Genomic DNA, 19796 nt, shown 5'->3' on the forward strand with positions numbered 1-19796 from the left:
TTTTGTTACTCCTTTGGGCTTTGAGCCGGTTCGTGACAGACCTAACAGAAGTACAGGACTGGAGGTATGTTGATAGCATAAACAATCCTGCTGATGACGTTACTCGCGGTAAAACCCTTAAGGAACTGGCTCAACCCCATCGCTGGTGCTTGGGACCACCATTCTTGTCCCAACCAGAGAACGAGTGGCCGACAGCCCCCAGGCGTGCGGCCCCTCCGCAACCAACTGAAGCTCATGAGTTAAGGAAATCCACCCAATGCTACAGCATCTCTACGGAACCAACAACAGCTCTCCCTGACCTAGCACAATCCCAAACACTGCCGGATCTGATCGCCTCCACAAACCAGACCTCAGATGGGGTGGCTTCGATACCCACCTCCCTTGCGGCAGAGACACTACTCTTCCAGCAAGCACAAGCAGTTAGCTTCCATGAGGAGTTAAAAGCTATGAAAGTCGGTAGGGAAGTGGCTAAGGACAGCCGTCTTCTCTCTCTCGCCCCAGAATATGATCCAATCCTTGGAGTGATCAGAGTCGGAGGGAGGCCCAGATGCTATCCACCCAATTATCCTTGACTCCAGACACCCTCTTACCAGGCTCCTCATCAAGAGTTATGATGAGAGACTTCTCCACCCAGGGCCAGAGAGGGTCTATGGGGAGATGAGGCAGAAGTACTGAATAATTGGAGGATGAGGAGCCATTCGTAAGCACCAATACGCCTGCGTAGAATGTCAGAGATGGCGGGCCGGAGCCAAGGTGCCCAAAATGGCAGATTTACCCCCTGCTCGCTTGCGCCTCCTTAAACCACCCTTCTGGTCAACAGGAGTAGATTGCTTTGGCCCCTTGATGATCAAGCTAGGTCGTCATGTGGAAAAGCCCTGGGGCATTCTATTCAAGTGTTTGACAACCAGATGTGTCCACCTGGACCTACTGGAGAGTTTTGATACTGAGGCATTCCTCATGGCCCTACGGTGGTTTATCTCCGAGGGGGAAACCCTACGAGATCCTGGCTGACAGAGGTACGGACTTCAAGGCAGGAGATGCCAGGTTGGAGGAAGCCTTCCAAGCCATGGAACCCAGCCTCCAGGATCAGCTGATGGACCAACAAATCTCATTCAAATTTAACCCTCCAGGAGATCTTCATTTTGGAGGAACATGGGAGCAAGAGATCAAATCTGTAAAGACGGCCTTACGAGTCGTACTAGGGGACCAAACTGTCACTGAAACTGTCTTAAGGACCGTCCTGATAGAGGTGGAAGGGATTCTAAACTCCAAACCCTTGGGATATGTCTCTGCAGACATCGCTGACCCCGATCCGGTTACACCGAATATGCTCTTGATGGGATGCCGAGATGCGTCACTTCCTCAAGCCATGTATGCTGATACCAACCTCGTAGGCAGACGCCGGTGGCGACACAGCCAGATCTTAGCTGACCATTTTTGGGCCCGATTCATTCGGGATTACCTACCAAGTCTACAGCACAGAGGGAAATGGCGGAGAGAAATGGCCAGCCTGGAAACTGGCCAAGTAGTAATGATGGTGGACCCTCAGCTGCCTCGAGCCTCCTGGCCGGTGGGCCGTATAACTAAGACCATGCCTGGGACCAATGGTCGTGTTAGAGCAGTGGAGATACAGGTGAAGAACCTGACATACAGTGCCTTGCGAAAGTATTCGGCCCCCTTGAACTTTGCGACCTTTTGCCACATTTCAGGCTTCAAACATAAAGATATAAAACTGTATATTTTTGTGAAGAATCAACAACAAGTGGGACACAATCATGAAGTGGAACGACATTTATTGGATATTTCAAACTTTTTTAACAAATCAAAAACTGAAAAATTGGGCGTGCAAAATGATGCAGCCCCTTTACTTTCAATGCAGCAAACTCTCTCCAGAAGTTCAGTGAGGATCTCTGAATGATCCAATGTTGACCTAAATGACTAATGATGATAAATACAATCCACCTGTGTGTAATCAAGTCTCCATATAAATGCACCTGCACTGTGATAGTCTCAGAGGTCCGTTAAAAGCGCAGAGAGCATCATGAAGAACAAGGAACACACCAGGCAGGTCCGAGATACTGTTGTGAAGAAGTTTAAAGCCGGATTTGGATACAAAAAGATTTCCCAAGCTTTAAACATCCCAAGGAGCACTGTGCAAGCAATAATATTGAAATGGAAGGAGTATCAGACCACTGCAAATCTACCAAGACCTGGCCGTCCCTCTAAACTTTCAGCTCATACAAGGAGAAGACTGATCAGAGATGCAGCCAAGAGGCCCATGATCACTCTGGATGAACTGCAGAGATCTACAGCTGAGGTGGGAGACTCTGTCCATAGGACAACAATCAGTCGTATATTTCACAAATCTGGCCTTTATGGAAGAGTGGCAAGAAGAAAGCCATTTCTTAAAGATATCCATAAAAAGTGTTGTTTAAAGTTTGCCACAAGCCACCTGGGAGACACACCAAACATGTGGAAGAAGGTGCTCTGGTCAGATGAAACCAAAATTGAACTTTTTGGCAACAATGCAAAACGTTATGTTTGGCGTAAAAGCAACACAGCTGAACACACCATCCCCACTGTCAAACATGGTGGTGGCAGCATCATGGTTTGGGCCTGCTTTTCTTCAGCAGGGACAGGGAAGATGGTTAAAATTGATGGGAAGATGGACGGAGCCAAATACAGGACCATTCTGGAAGAAAACCTTATGGAGTCTGCAAAAGACCTGAGACTGGGACGGAGATTTGTCTTCCAACAAGACAATGATCCAAAACATAAAGCAAAATCTACAATGGAATGGTTCAAAAATAAACATATCCAGGTGTTAGAATGGCCAAGTCAAAGTCCAGACCTGAATCCAATCGAGAATCTGTGGAAAGAACTGAAAACTGCTGTTCACAAATGCTCTCCATCCAACCTCACTGAGCTCGAGCTGTTTTGCAAGGAGGAATGGGAAAAAATGTCAGTCTCTCGATGTGCAAAATTGATAGAGACATACCCCAAGCGACTTACAGCTGTAATCGCAGCAAAAGGTGGCGCTGCAAAGTATTAACTTAAGGGGGCTGAATAATTTTGCACGCCCAATTTTTCAGTTTTTGATTTGTTAAAAAAGTTTGAAATATCCAATAAATGTCGTTCCACTTCATGATTGTGTCCCACTTGTTGTTGATTCTTCACAAAAAAATACAGTTTTATATGTTTATGTTTGAAGCCTGAAATGTGGCAAAAGGTCGCAAAGTTCAAGGGGGCCGAATACTTTCGCAAGGCACTGTATATCCGGCCAGTTGCCCGACTAATTCCTCTCCCTGAGATGGCAGAGGACGGGGTGGCTGTAGAACACATTTCACACATTTCCGGGGTGGCTGTAGAAAAGGCCCATTGAGTTGGTGGAATAATCCTTTAATTCATTGTCATTTACTCAGCTTGGCCAGGGGCGCTTTAATTAGGTCAGGTGGAAATGTCCGACAGATCTCAACTCCATAAAAGGAGGAAATTGCCTTCGCCTGATCTCGCTGCTTTCTCTTTCTTAACTCCGTCTGATCCAGAAGTTCTGTTTATCCATGAATCCACACTACTCAGTAAATATACCACTTTATGGTTAAGGGAATTCCTGCCTCAGTCTCATCCATTCCTCTGTCACCTGACACGTGACCAACTGTTCACCTTTCCTGTCAGTCATTCTACCTGTCCAGCTACCCACACAGATTCCACTAATCTTTCACAATTATTATAATATATCAAACATGTGGTACAGCCCCTATCATGACCCCTAGGTGAACCCCTTTCACTACCAATGAGTGTGGCTAAGATATTCTACATTGTGCCAGTGAATTAAAGTTGAGAATCACTAAATGCGTCAGTTTTATTAATTAATCACAATTTCATTGTGAGAGACAATAATTTCACCATTTTAATAATATGTTTTTTAAACAAACACTTGCATAACCTATAATGAAATAACTGACATGAGCCAAGCATGTTAACCTGTAGAATGTAATAGGTTATAAGACCTCTATGATTCATTTCATTTGGTCAGTTCTACCACTATTGCTAATTTTAACCTTCTCTAGTTGCGCCATGATTGGCTCAGTGTTCCTTCACTCATGGGGACAATACGTCATTGCAGAATCTACAGGGAGAGCTAGGCAGTCAAGCCTACTTGGGTGTTGCCATAGAATTACATTAAGTGCCCATCCAAGAAGGCTCAAGGGCATTGGTCACAGATAAAATTATGTCAAATCACGTTGTGTCTACCGTAGCTTTGATTGGACTGATCATGTCAACATCGTACTTTCAAAATCTTAGCTAGCAAGCTAGACAAGCAGTCATCATTACCAATCACATCAACAATCTACTGGCAAATCCTTTTCAATCCTTGTCATATGAAGACAAATGATAGATAAAATGTATCGGTGCTCATTGGCCATTGGACATAAACATTACACAACAAGTTGGAAATTGACAACAATGAGTGGTTTGGAAGGAATCAGTGACTAACTGCAAGCATTACAAATGTAATTAAATTGAAGATACATTAAGCCACTCTTTAATGTTGAATCAAAATCAAATCAAATGTATTTATATAGCCCTTCGTACATCAGCTGATATCTCAAAGTGCTGTACAGAAACCCAGCCTAAAACCCCAAACAGCAAGCAATGCAGGTGTAGAAGCACGGTGGCTAGGAAAAACTCCCTAGAAAGGCCAAAACCTAGGAAGAAACCTAGAGAGGAACCAGGCTATGTGGGGTGGCCAGTCCTCTTCTGGCTGTGCCGAGTGGAGATTATAACAGAACATGACCAAGATCTTCAAATGTTCATAAATGACCAGCATGGTCCAATAATAATGAGGCAGAACAGTTGAAACTGGAGCAGCAGCACGGCCAGGTGGACTGGGGACAGCAAGGAGCCATCATGTCAGGTAGTCCTGAGGCATGGTCCTAGGGCTCAGGTCCTCCGAGAGAGAGAAAGAAAGAGAGAAAGAGAGAATTAGAGAGAGCACACTTAAATTCACACAGGACAACGAATAGGACATGAGAAGTACTCCCGATATAACAAACTGACCCTAGCCCCCCGACACATAAACTACTGAGGCATAAATACTGGAGGCTGAGACAGGAGGGGTCAGGAGACACTGTGGCCCCATCCGAGGACACCCCCGGACAGGGCCAAACAGGAAGGATATAACCCCACCCACTTTGCCAAAGCACAGCCCCCACACCACTAGAGGGATATCTTCAACCACCAACTTACCATCCTGAGACAAGGCCGAGTATAGCTCACAAAGATCTCCGCCACGGCACAACCCAAGGGGGGGCGCCAACCCAGACAGGAAGATCACATCAGTGACTCAACCCACTCAAGTGACGCACCCCTCCTAGGGACGGTATGAAAGAGCCCCAGTAAGCCAGTGACTCAGACCCTGTAATAGGGTTAGAGGCAGAGAATCCCAGTAGAAAGAGGGGAACCGGCCAGGCAGAGACAGCATGGGCGGTTCGTTTCTCCAGAGCCTTTCCGTTCACCTTCCCACTCCTGGGCCAGACTCCTGGGCCAGACAATCATATGACCCACTGAAAAGATGAGTCTTCAGTAAAGACTTAAAGGTTGAGACCGAGTTTGCGTCTCTTACATGGGTAGGCAGACCATTCCATAAAAATGGAGCTCTATAGGAGAAAGCCCTGCCTCCAGCTGTTTGCTTAGAAATTCTAGGGACAATTAGGAGGCCTGCGTCTTGTGACCGTAGCGTACGTGTAGGTATGTACGACAGGACCAAATCAGAGAGATAGGTAGGAGCAACCCCATGTAATGCTTTGTAGGTTAGCAGTAAAACCTTAATCAGCCCTTTCCTTGACAGGAAGCCAGTGTAGGGAGAGTAATATGATCAAATTTTTTGGTTCTAGTCAGGATTCTAGCAGCCGTATTTAGCACTAACTGGGTAGCCGGAAAGTAGAGCATTGCAGTAGTCTAACCTAGAAGTGACAAAGGCACTCAGATGGTTTTGTCTGGCTAATAGCCTACACAAACAGAGCACCACAGTATGAGTCATAATACCTAGCGGTCAAACAGGGAAATGGTTCCAATCGTTTTTCCACCATTCATTTTCCCATATGGGATTTTATAAACAGCTCAAATAAGGGCTGTGTTTCGTGTAGGCTTACCCTAGAGTGACGTTTTGATAATCTCTCTCGGACAAGAGGACTTATCAATACATCAGTCTGTATTTACTCTCATGGTATGGGCAGACATAAGCTACGGACAACGAACACAATTGCATTTTATCCATGGCAATTTGAATGCACAAAAACACTGTGATGAGATCCTGAGGCCCATTTTTTTAAGGTATCTGTGACCAACAGATCTGTATTCCCAGTCATGTGAAATCCATAGATTAGGGCCTAATGAATTTATTTCAATTGACTGATTTCCTCACATGAACGGTTATTCAGTAAAATCAAAGAAATTGTTGGATTTATACTTATATTTTATATTTTTATGCCATTTTATACCATTTATATTTTTGTTCAGTATAATTCAATCCAATTTTTTATTATTATTATTTATTTTGGGGGCGAACGGTGTCCTGTCCACGGGACTGTTAAGCTAACGTAGGCTAATGTGATTAGCATGAGGTTTTAAGTAACAAAAACAATTCCCAGGACATAGACATATCTGATATTGTCAGAAAGCTTAAAGTCTTGTTAATCTAACTGCACTGTCCAATTTACAGTAGCTATTACAGTGAAAGAATTCCATGCAATTGTTTGAGGAGAATGCAGATTTTTGAACATGATAATAAACAAATTAGGCACATTTGGGCAGTCTTGATACAAAATGTTGAACAGAAATGCAATGGTTCATTGGATCAGTCTAAAATGTTGTACACACACTGCTGCCATCTAGGGGCCAAAATCTAAATTTCACATGGGCTGGAATAATACATTATGGATTTTCTCTTGCATTTCAAAGATGATGGTACAAAAAAAATACAAAAGAACGGTTGGTTTTGTCTTTGTATTATCTTTTACCAGATCTATTGTGTTATATTCTCCTACATCCCTTTCACATTTCCACAAACTTCAAAGTGTTTCCTTTCAAATGGTACCAAGAATATGCAAATCCTTGCTTCAGGGCCTGAGCTACAGGCAGTTTGATTTGGGTATGTCATTTTAGGTGAAAATTGAAAAAAGGTGGCGGATCCTTAAGAGTATTTCTAAGTTGTTGTTTTTTTCACCATTTCCTTATTTTAGAAAAAAGTATCTCTTTGGGTCTGTGATTCTCTCCATTTTTTTGTCAATTTAGAGGCCTATTGCTACAGTATCAGAATGCATCGCCTTGCAGTTTTGTGTGCAAATGTTTTCACCGCAGCTTGTAGGTCCAGGTTGCGGGCCCAATTGTTTTATGTACTGAGTATTGACAACCCAGACAGTCTTTCCTGAGACGTTGTGCTTCTGAGGTTGTTCATTATGAGTTTTAGTTTAGAGAACGATCTCTCTGCAGAAGTGACAGTTGCAGGGATGGTTAAAAATAGTTGGATTGCAGTAGCAACGTCAGGGAAACTGGGCAGAAGGGATTGGTGCTTCATCTCATATTCTCCTTGATTTCCAGCCTCAACACGTTACGGAAAGATATTAACTGTATATGAAGCTCTGGGCACAAGTCGTCTGGATACTGGGCAGCCAATAAACTGGCAGATGCAAACAGATTATACTTTTTAGCGGACAACAGTTCTTGACGGCTCAATCAAAGAAAGAGGGTTGCGATTTCATTCATACTGGTGAACCGGCGTTTGAGTTGTGTGGTTGCAATATCAAAGTAACATTGAACACAGACACTGTAAAATGTTCCTCTGCATTCTGAAGCCTGTTTTTGTGCATCACTTGGTCCTGCCTTTTGTTTATCCATCCCACTCTCTGTATCCAAGTTCGACCTGCTGATTCAACTTACTTTTTTGAACTTGATTGCCAATTAAGTAAGTAGGCTGGGGCAGGCTGTCTCCTTCCGTTGAGCAATAGACCAATTAGATGCATGACAATGATAGGCCTATTGTCTCTGACTGACCTACTACCAATGTAGATTATTGTAAATCACAAAACACAAAAGCTTCCTACATGTGGAAATTAAAAAGGTTGAGATGATTAGATTAGATTCTGGGTATGCTGTTCCTACATTTTGTTTTCACTAGCAAAGTGCAAGCAATTGTTCATTCAGGTTATGGGTGTTTCCTCTTGAATTTGGTAAAAAGGGAAGTGAATTCGCTCATTTGCTTGATAGCAACCCTCTTGTGTGTATCAGACACACAGTTTTTTTCTTAGAGAATATATTTCTCACCGATCTACACACAATACTCCATAATGACAAAATGAAAACATTTCAAATTTAGAAATCTTTTTAAAAGTATTGAAAATTAAATAAAGAAACATCTATTTTAGCCTATATAAGTATTCACACCGCTGAGTCAATACAGTACATGTTAGAATCACCTTAGGCAGAGATTACAGCTGTGAGTATTTCTGGGTGTCACGTTCTGACCATCGTTCTTGTGTGTTTTCCTTGTTTTAGTGTTGGTCAGGACTTGAGCTGGGTGGGCATTCTATGTTGTGTGTCTGGTTTGTCTATTTCTATGTTTGGCCTGATATGGTTCTCAATCAGAGGCAGGTGTTAGTCATTGTCTCAGATTGGGAACCATATTTAGGTAGCCTGTTTTGTGGGTGATTGTTCCTGTCTTTGTTTGTGGCACCAGATAGGACAGTTTCGGTTTTTAATGCAGTTTTACTTAAGTGCATTTGTAACAGGATGCATGTTTTGCAATATTTGTATTCTATGCATGCTCCCTTCTTTTCACTCTGTCAATTAGATTAGTATTGTGGAGTAACTACAATGTTGTTGATCCATCCTCAGTTTTCTCCCATCACAGCCATTAAACTGTGTAACTATTTTAAAGTCACCGTTTATCACGCCCCGACCTTAGAGTTCCTTATTATTTTCTATGTTTGGTTAGGTCAGGGTGTGACTCGGATGGGAAAGTCTATGTTTTCTATTTCTTTGGTTTTGGCCGTGTGTGTTTCCCAATCAGAGGCAGTTGTCTATCGTTGTCTCTGATTGGGGATCATATCTAAGTTGTCATTTTCCTTTTAGGTTTTGTGGGATCTTGTTTTCTGATTAGTGTTTTCTGCCTGACAGAACTGTTCGCTTTCGTTTTCACGTTTGTTATTTTGTTTGAGTGCTTTTTGAATATTAAAATCATGAATACTTTCCACGCTGCGTCTTGGTCCACTCTTTCTACCACAAACAAGAGCCGTAACACTGGCCTCATGGTGAAATCCCTGAACAGTTTCCTTCCTCTACGGCAACTGAGTTAGGAAGGACTGTGTCTTTCTAGTTACTGGTTTTATTGATACACCATCCAAAGTGTAATTAATAACTTTACCATGCTCAAAGGGATATTCAACGTCTGCCTTTTTTTTCCTTTCTACCCATCCACCAGTAGGTGCCCTTCTTTGCGAGGCATCTGAAAACCTCCCTGATCTTTGTGGTGAATCTGTGTTTGAAATTCACTGCTCGAATGAGGGAACTAGTAAATAGTTGTATGTGTGGGGTACAGAGATGAGGTGGTCATTCAAAAATCATGTTAAACACTATTATTGCACACATAATGAGTTCATGCAACTTGTGACTCCTAAACTTATTTAAGCTTGCCATAAGAGGTTGAATACTTGACTCAAGATAGCTCAATTTAATTCGTTTTAAATTCAGGCTGTAACACAAAATGTTTTAAAAAACCAAGGGTGTGAATACCTTCTGAAGGCATTGTAAGTCTTTGCCTATTGGATGTAGTCATTTACCCGTAAAAGTATCATGTGTTGCATGTAGCCTACACTGTAATCGTTTGTGTCAATTGTTTTGTGAGTAATACATCCTGTTAGTTGAATTAGGTAATGCAGTCCTCATTTTACAGAGCCATTCTTTGATTTAATATAAGCTCATAAATTAGTGGAGTCATTGGTAAACCGATCTTTTGATGTACATTTTATGTCATAGGGGTATATTTTCTAAGCTGTTACGACTACTGTGACGTACCATTTGATAATAGTATGCTTACTGTTTAAACTGTAACACGTCAGATTACTTTAAACTTGAGACTACAGTTGTGCTCATATTTAATGAAGTCTAATGGTAAATGTTATGTACACTATAGACATTAGATTACACATTGGTACTTTACATCTTGGTCTAAGATCAAGTAGATAAATTAAAGCTTGGACGATGGGTGCTATAGACAGCGCATAAGCCTCATAATAATCAGTTATCTTAGAACAAATGTAATTATAGCATCTGAGTGATAATGTGTAGACTCACAAGCGGGCTAGATTCACCAGTATACATTTATGATCTATAGCCGTTAGTCACATGATAATGGAGTCAGATTGATGAATGTAGTTTATTATTATTAAACACAATTTGAACTCATCTACATGTGTGTGTTAGAATGTTATACATCTCCTCTCACCACCCGGAGGCGTATCAGTCTCTGCATCACTAGGCTCTTGTCTAGACATTACCATTCAACACCTTTACTCAAACACTAGCTGCAGATAAAAAAAGCAGTGGAGGAAACAAACCCAGGTGTACCGTTCTCTTTTTGTCCCTCACTTTCAGAAACAAACTCAGTCATTTCAGAGCTCTAGTCTTCCTCAATGTCTTATCATTCAGTGGTTGTTGCTCTCAGCTCCACAGAGAACGCGCCAGTTAAAAATAGACGGTATATCAACTGTACCTCAGGAATATATATCTCCTGTGTCTACAACAATGTTGTAAACACAAACAGTAAGCACAAACTGACATGTGCTAGAGAATGTAGTCTAGCTGGTCTCATCAAGTAAAGTTACAAATAAACGGAATGCTTAACTCAAATAGAACTACACACACACATAAAATCAAGTATAAAACAAAATAGGTAGAATTTTCATAATTTCCCTAAAACAGCGTTTCTTTAAAACCCATGCAGCAGGTTTCTCTCGCGCATTTCACAGACTTAGTTAAGGCAGCACTGCAGTCCTCATTGCCCTTTTTTTCAGAACGTTCGTCAAACATCTCTAAAACTAAACCTCTGGGTCTAGTGTTCGAGAACTTACAGAACACTAGACCAGTGGGTAGCTGGCTGCCGTGGCGATGCCACAGTGGTTCTTCCTGTCTTTGGCCATGTAGATGTAGCCTTTGTCTCCCCATTTCTCGCTCCAGCTGAGGAAGAGACAAAACATGTTAGTCCCACAGTTCTAGTTAGTAGGAAATTATAGATGCACTGCTGCTTTAGAGAAACGTATGACTTAGACCATAGTATCAGGACAAGAGAGGCATATTCCCCGATGAGGAAATCAACACATCCCATAGTGGTGACGTAACAAACAAAAAACATCCTAGGAAGATACTATGTACTGTACCTGTTCTTGACAATCCAGAATTTCTTGCCATCTACATCCTCTCCTTCAAAACCGTATCCCACCACCAGAACTCCATGGTCAAGCTCCACACTGCTGCACTTCTCGTCATAATAGATCCCTACAGGGAGAGGACATAGTTAAATTAGTGGGCTAAGATACAGAGTTTACTTTACACACTAATCAAAAACCACCTGATCTCAAACCTAATAGTTGGTTACTTAGCTAGTAATTAGTTAGAAATATTGGTCACAATTTACTTCAAAGACAACACCATTTGTACACGGTGAACAGGACAATAGACCAGTACAGATCACTGCTACCTCAAAATTGTAGGTAGGGAATCCAATCCTTGCAAATAATGTTACACAAAATTGAAGTTGCACCGCTAACTGCTACTCACCAGACTGGTAGAACTGGAAGGATTCGTGGCTGGCATCGATGGCGACAGCGATGGGGCCGACAGACGCCACAGCCATCATCAGAGCGTGTTCTTTGCCACTGGGGATGTCCACAAAGCCAGTTTCATTGACAGCACTGAACTCTGGTCGGTAGTGGCAAATATCATCATCCTGAGTTAAGAGAGAAGAACAATGGCCATGATTAGTAAAAAACAACATATTCCAAATATTCAAACAAGTCGGTCATTCTTGGAGACAAATCCCACTGTAATGAAGTGGAAACTCAAATTTTCAAAGTTGAAGTTGTAAGTCATTCCAGATCGACAGCAAAAACTGCATGATCTGGGACCAGGCTAAAAGAACAGGGCCTTACGTTTAATAAATGCTTCTTCATACCCTATTATATTTGAATTCAGACTAATAGTACACAGGGCCTTACCTTGCCCACATAGGGGTAGGACGCCTCTGTGTCCAGGCCGCCGTTGTCCTTTACATACTGGAACGCCAAGTCCATGAGACCCCCATTACAGCCCTCGTTGCCCTGGGGTCTGGAGCAGTCCATCAGGTTCTGTTCACTCAGAGACACCAGATTGCCAGTCTTCCTGAATTGCTGACCCTCTATGGCTCCGGTGGAACTGAACGCCCAGCAAGACCCACATGAGCACTGAGGGGGTAAAGGTTGTTAAACATCTTGTTACTTTTTCATGCCAGAAAACACTGACGTGCATATTACGCCAGTAATAAATACATTATATATATATATATATATATATATATATATATATATATAACAATATATAACAATATATATGGGCAATTTGCCGCCTTATCTTCTGGATACTGTAAATTACAATCATGGTAAACAGCAGGCAAACAAGCCAGATAGTTCTCTGGAAGTAAAACCTTATTTAGTGACACAGCAGTGTGTGGATGAGTCATGACTCATGAGTGATTCAGGTCTCACCTGGTCCTTGATGGGAGTAACGTAGCCCTTCTCTCTCCAGTCCACGGCTTCAGGGGCCTGCAGGTAATTGGGTTCCATGAACAGAGAGCCCTTGTACTTCCTCTCAGTCGTCTGCTTGTAGCCGTTCATGAGCTGCCTGAACTCTTCGTTGGTCTAGGGAGGAAATAATCAGAACACGTTGAAACGTAATGTCTTCCCTGAAAAGATGTGGTTTGTAATTTACCATCTGAATGGGAAATGTATTTTTTTTTACGTCTTAGGACTGTTTTAAAAGTTGTGCACTTAGCCATAAATTATGTGTGCATCTTTAAAAGACTATGACTAAGTTTCAATTCTCTTCTCGGGATAACTATTCCATTCCTGCTTGATAGTTGAAGAAACCTAACCTACGAGTCTGAATACATTCCTGCTTTCATTGTCAACGCTGACACCTGTGCCTGTGAAATATTTCATACTGTATGTGCTTTAGCAAATCTATGGCATGACAACAAAAAGATCCAGCTACATCACACACACAGTATGGGAAAGAGCTGCTGAAAGGTAGCTCCTGCTCCACAGTAAAATGTCTCAGCAACAGACTTGGACAGAAGTTCACTGGAACTGATATCAGCACCTGAAAATGTCCACTGCTTTAGTTCCTGCATATTATTCCTGAATATTAGCTCAAAAGTCCTGCAGTGTACCTGGATATAAATATATACAGTACAGGCCACCAGAATGAGTAGCGGCACCCATTTCATCCATGTCAAGCACTGCTCAGCAAGGTGATTCTTCTTACCATGTCACCAAAGTGGTTCATGCCCAGACGATAGGAGAGTTTTCCCATAGAGTGGTCCAGGTTGTGCATCTCAATCTTTTTCAGGTTCTTTTCCCAAACTATCCTTCTCCAGCCCTCCTCGCTCTGTAACAATGAGTGAAAAACAGTGAGAAAATATACACAATCATATACTGTCTCAGAACTATGGGCACAATCCATGCAATTAATGATATATAGGTGTAATTTACAGCCACATGTATGCACCAATTGATAAATTTGAGCCCCTTGTTGAGAGCAGTGCAGGATGGTGGGAGGAGTCAAAGGAGGACAGGCTCATTGTACTGGCTGTAATGGAACTGAGTCAAACGTAGTTTCTAAATGTTTGATACCATTCCAATAATTCCATTCCAGCCTTTACAATAAGCCCATCCTCCAAATCTCATCCCACCAGCCTCCACTCGTTGGGAGCTACCGAGGGGTTCCTATGAGGATGTGCTCCTCTACTTGTGCTTAAACACCCACCTCATGGTAGTTCTTGCTGTGCCAGTTCTTCCACAAGTGCCAGTGGCCCTCCAACTGAGAGTCAAACATAGGGGCCGCATACACAGCACTCATACAGAGCACCAACACTGCCAAGTACAGGGACATCATGGTCAAACAGCTGTGGAGAGAGAGAGAGAGAGAGAGAGCAGAGCTCAGTCAGCCTTGTATTTTCAGTGTAAAGAAGCTATATAGCATAAAATGTTGAATTTGTACCTTTGAAACAACGGCATATCTTCAACGTTATATACAACAAAAAGTCTGAAACGGTAGACTAATATTGTCTTTCTGTATCAATCAAATCAAAGAGCAAATGCCCCTGGTAAATGTGTATAACCCAAGATCCTAACACTGTACAAAGAACATAATGGAAAGCTGTACTTACTTTTCCCCGTCAATTTGCAGTAGCAGGGTGATGATTTCTGTTGCTGTTGCTGTGTAGTCAGTGAACAAGACACAACACTTTATACAGCCAGCTATATGTCCTATAGTGGTGGGGGCTGGCTTGTGATTGGCTGAAAGGGGACGGTATCTCCCACTGCCGGCCCGCTGAAAGATAATTTAAAGATCTCAGGTCCCGCCCGGTGTAAATAGCCCAGCATGTGATTCCTGACCACTTGACCGTTTTCATCGACTCCGTAAAGATAAAACATCAAATTTGATTAAACATCTTTAGTGGGTGGATTAGATTACTGGGAAGCAAAAGGGTAGAAAGACACATTGTAACATCGAGTCAGTTTCCATTACCATTTTTTCATCTTCGGTTACTTTGTAACAGTTCTCTAATCATGTGCGGGCGCGGAGGAGATGAGAGCATGACACGCTGATGCTTATACAGCAATGACAAAGAAATAACCAGAAAAAAATGCTAAACATGTTCATTGAACAGTAATGACATGAATTTAGGAAGAAATGTTACATGTAGTCTAGTACCTGAAACTGAGTGGCCAACAACAAACGCCACATGTGTTCCTGCTCTGTGAAGCATACAACAGCTTCAGTGTTTGTTCAACCATGTCCTAATATGATAGATTCAAATAATAGCCTGAAGTTGAGAGAATGAACAAATTAACCTACATTTATCTAGCTCAAATATTAAGATGATCTGCATTCTTTAGATACTGATGAGTTATTGTGTGATACTCTGCTGTGTCAAGAAAGTTCTGATGGGCTTGTAAATCATTTGTTTGTGTAAATAATCATTCCAATTTCATTTGAAAGGTGTCTTACAAGCCTTTCAGTGTTTTCCTACCTCTTCTGCACATTTTTTTTTTCTTTTTAAACATTGATAATACATTTTAAACCCACTAAATCAAAACACACAGAAAACACACTAATCAATACATTGTTTCTAAACAATTGTGTAATGTCACTTTTGCCTTGTCAGCTTTAGGAATTTCTGCCTGTCAACCAAACATTCACACAGGAAGAAGGGGAGGGATTATCTTCTTGGGCTGCTGCTGAATCTGTTGCTACAGATAGGAGACACACACACACACACACACACACACACACACACACACACACACACACACACAATAGATGTGTGGTTAGTAAAATGATTCCTTGATTGGTATTGGTGTGTCTACAAAAACACTACAGGGAAATCAATGATTGGATGGGTATTGAATAATTCAATAGGTTTGTTTAAGATTTCCTAGTATTCCAAATAAGAAGTATGTTTTGATAACAATGCAGTAATGTATCTGTGTAACTTAAAACTTTTGCTGACACTGATTACAATCTAGCAGGAACAGATGCACTTACTCCCCCTGTCAGACATGAAGTGTACTACAGGTAATGTAACAGTCATGACCATGTGTAATTAATTCCCTTCTCCCAGTTGCATGTTCCAAAGCACCTCTCACTCACATGGCTCTCAGATATCTAAATTCTTATTAACCAATGCTTCTCACGTGATCAGATTCTTCTCACAGGCATCTGACAGGCACATCGGGGACTCAACTGATTGGGTCCTTCTTATCGAGTTCCAGAGGTGCATATTGAAGATATTGGAAGAACTGTCCACATTTACTTTCGTCAGCCAACAAGATGAGTAGGCCTAACAAACAGAAAAAGCACTAGCCTATGTCAATCTACTATCCCCCATAGTACAAAGTTGACCTATTCTATTGGTCAATTTATCCTTCAGTGTGAGAACGAAATATTCAAAACCCAAATTAATAGAACCACTCGCATCAAAAAAAAACATTTCAAAAGCAATGAGGCTGATGCAACAGATCATAATATTTAGCTTAAAATGTTCATAAACGATTAGGCTTTTTCTTCACATTATAAGCGCAGTAATGCACAAACGGCAGTAGGCTATGTGCGAATGTTCCTAAATGCAATCAATTAACGGGACACCACCATTCTCAAAAGTGACCACAAATGCTATTATGCATGTAATGCTTTATTATAAAGCTGCATTTTTATGGTGAAAATGATCTTCCTCAAAACCTGAAACTCACGCGCCGCCTAAGGATGCCAGTTAGACCGGTTGTAAAGCAGATTAATGTTCTTAATTTCAATTAGTTATTTGGCCACTTAGTTGTGATACAAACTTTATCAAAAACATATAGACCTGTGGACTAGGCTACATGAGGTGTGAGACTATGACGTGAATACGTCGTAAGAAAAAGGCATGCGCTGTTTCTTGCCTTACTTGCCTACACAAGCTGGGCATCACTCACAAATGATAATATATAATTGACAGGTGATAGGCTAATATAGTCATCCATCAGACTATTCTTGATTTAATATTGTCTTAAAATATACTAAATAATACGTGAGAATGTTGTTTTGATTTAGAATGGACTATTATCATGCACCGGTTTCAGAACAGGGGAAAAATACAAGTCATCATGCACTTAAATAGCGAATGGAGGACTTAATTGTCATGCTAGCCAGGTAGACTATATTCCTGTTGTAAAGCAAAACAATGTGCTTAATATTAGGGAAGTTGAGAAATATAGTCAGCCTAAAGGAAGCTGAAGATCTATTTTTAATAGAAGCCATCACTGTTTCCTCACGCAATTCCATAGCCTGTAGAAATTTTGCGCAACATGAGCTCATGGGCTCTCATGAAGTGTTTGATTAGATTTTATACACATTTGCATTGATGTCAGAGAGGATTAGAGGGACAATATAGTGCTGAGTACAAGGCAGTTAGCAAGTTTGGTGGGCTAATGACCATCAGCAGCACCAGAGCTTGGAAAAGCCTAATTACCATGACCACAGTAAAAATTTAGCATGACCGTTGAGTCATAGTAATCTCCTTTTATGCACTCTGGACAGTAAATTGGTAGGACCCAACTTGCTAAAGACCATCGGGTCGCTAATGGACTGATACTCAGGGCTCCATTGTTCTTCTTAACCACTCCTGACATCAATTCAAATGCAATCGATAATCACAGCAAACAGTATCTTGCTTTTAAAACTCACCTCACTGTGATTGATCAATTTGAAGAAATAAGTTTACAGCAAGTTGAAACTGAGTGGAAAACATGGTCGTTGTGGGTATTGTTTCAACGCTGAACACAACGACAGTGCTTTCTACGGTAATGATTCATTCAAAACACCCATACGCATATTGGAACATGCAAATGCTTGGCCTCTGAGCACTTCAAATCAAAGTTTATTTGTCACGTGCGCCGAATACAACAGGTGTTGTACATGCTTACTTACAGGCTCTAACCAATAGTGCAAAAAAGGTATTAGGTGAACAATGGGTAGGTAAAGAAATTAAACAACAGTAAAAAGACAGGCTATATACAGTAGCGAGGCTATAAAAGTAGCGAGGCTACATACAAACACCGGTTAGTCAGGCTGATTGAGGTAGTATGTATATGTAGATATGGTTAAAGTGACTATGCATATATGATGAACAAAGAGTAGCAATAGCGTAAAAGAGGGGGTTGGCAGGTGGTGGGTGGGACACAATGCTGTTAGCCCGGTTAGCCAATGTGTGGGAGCACTGGTTGGTCATTGAGGTAGTATGTACATGAATGTATAGTTAAAGTGACTATGCATACATACAGTGGGGCAAACAAGTATTTAGTCAGCCACCAATTGTGCAAGTTTTCCCACTTAAAAAGATGAGAGGCCTGTAATTGTCATCATAGGTACACTTCAACTATGACAGACAAAATGAGAGAGAAAAAATCCAGGAAATCACATTGTAGGATTTTTAATGAATTTATTTGCAAATTATGATGCTATTTGTATTTGGTCACCTACAAACAAGCAAGATGTCTGGCTCTCACAGACCTGTAACTTCTTCTTTAAGAGACTCCTCTGTCCTCCACTCATTACCTGTATTAATGGCACCTGTTTGAATTTGTTATCAGTATAAAAGACACCTGTCCACAACCTCAAACACTCACACTCCAAACTCCACTATGGCCAAGGCCAAAGAGCTGTCAAAGGACACCAGAAACAAAATTGTAGACCTGCACCAGGCTGGAAAGACTGAATCTGCAATAGGTAAGGAGCTTGGTTTGAAGAAATCAACTGTGGGAGCAAGTATTAGGAAATGGAAGACATACTAGACCACTGATAATCTCCCTCGATCTGGGGCTCCACGCAAGATCTCACCCCATGGGGTCAAAATGATCACAAGAACGGTGAGCAAAAATCCCAGAACCACACGGGGGGACCTAGTGAATGACCTGCAGAGAGCTGGGACCAAAGTAACAAAGCCTACCATCAGTAACACACTACGCCGCCAGGGACTCAAATCCTGCAGTGCCAGACGTGTCCCCCTGCTTAAGCCAGTACATGTCCAGGCCCGTCTGAAGTTTGCTAGAGAGCATTTGGATGATCCAGAATAAGATTGGGAGAATGTCATATGGTCAGATGAAACCAAAATATAACTTTTTGGTAAAAACTCAACTCCTCGTGTTTGGAGGACAAAGAATGCTGAGTTGCATCCAAAGAACACCATACCTACTGTGAAGCATGGGGGTGGAAACATCATGCTGTGTGGCTCCCTTCTGCAAAGGGACCTGGACGACTGATCCGTATAAAGGAAAGAATGAATGGGGCCATGTATCGTGAGATTTTGATTGAAAACCTCCTTCCATCAGCAAGGACATTGAAGATGAAACGTGGCTGGGTCTTTCAGCATGACAATGATCCCATGCACACCGCCTGGGCCTAGCCAGTCTCCAGATCTCAATCCCATAGAAAATCTTTGGAGGGAGTTGAAAGTCCGTGTTGCCCAGCAACAGCCCCAAAACATCACTGCTCTAGAGGCGATCTGCATGGAGGAATGGGCCAAAATACCAGCAACTGTGTGTGAAAACCTTGTGAAGACTTACAGAAAACGTTTGACCTCTGTCATTGCCAATAAAGGGTATATAACAAAGTATTGAGATAAACTTTTGTAATTGACCAAATACTTATTTTCCACCATAATCTGCAAATAAATTCATAAAAAATCCTACAATGTGATTTTCTGGATTTTTTTTTCATCTAATTTTGTCTGTCATAATTACAGGCCACTCTCATCTTTTTAAGTGGGAGAATTTGCACAATTGGTGGCTGACTAAATACTTTTTTTGCCCCACTGTATATATTTAACAGCCAAGCAAGAATTATCGGTGTAGCCTATTATCGTCTAGACATGACGTTGAGAATAAATGTAAAGGCTGTTGGTGGAAGAAGGTGAGGACCAAGGTGCAGCGTGGTACATGTTCATA

The 19796-nt window shown here is 41.7% G+C and overlaps 1 protein-coding gene across 1 annotated transcript; it reads right to left on the reverse strand.

Moving 5' to 3' along the window:
* Positions 1–10421: 10421 nt before the first annotated feature.
* On the reverse strand, positions 10422–14626 carry LOC110522950 (procathepsin L-like). Its single transcript, XM_036977602.2, has 8 exons — positions 14480–14626; positions 14077–14215; positions 13576–13698; positions 12798–12950; positions 12273–12497; positions 11836–12004; positions 11436–11553; positions 10422–11235 (listed from the first exon to the last, which is right to left on the reverse strand). Exons 2-8 carry the CDS (start codon positions 14203–14205, stop codon positions 11136–11138), a joined length of 1017 nt encoding a protein of 338 aa, XP_036833497.1. The 5' UTR covers positions 14206–14215; positions 14480–14626; the 3' UTR covers positions 10422–11135.
* Positions 14627–19796: the final 5170 nt, after the last annotated feature.

The sequence above is a fragment of the Oncorhynchus mykiss genome, chromosome 5 (assembly GCF_057628025.1).
Source record: "Oncorhynchus mykiss isolate SJ-2025 chromosome 5, ASM5762802v1, whole genome shotgun sequence".
Classification (NCBI taxonomy): domain Eukaryota; kingdom Metazoa; phylum Chordata; class Actinopteri; order Salmoniformes; family Salmonidae; genus Oncorhynchus; species Oncorhynchus mykiss.

Bases quoted from the DNA above. Each gene is read 5' to 3' on its own strand.
- LOC110522950 (XM_036977602.2), bottom strand. From the start codon at position 14,205: ATGATGTCCCTGTACTTGGCAGTGTTGGTGCTCTGTATGAGTGCTGTG. The intron at 12,005-12,272 runs GTAAGGCCCTGT...CTCTTAACTCAG, and splicing joins CCTACCCCTATGTGGGCAAG to GATGATGATATTTGCCACTA. The intron at 11,236-11,435 runs GTACAGTACATA...TCTCTTCCTCAG, and splicing joins TTCTGGATTGTCAAGAACAG to CTGGAGCGAGAAATGGGGAG.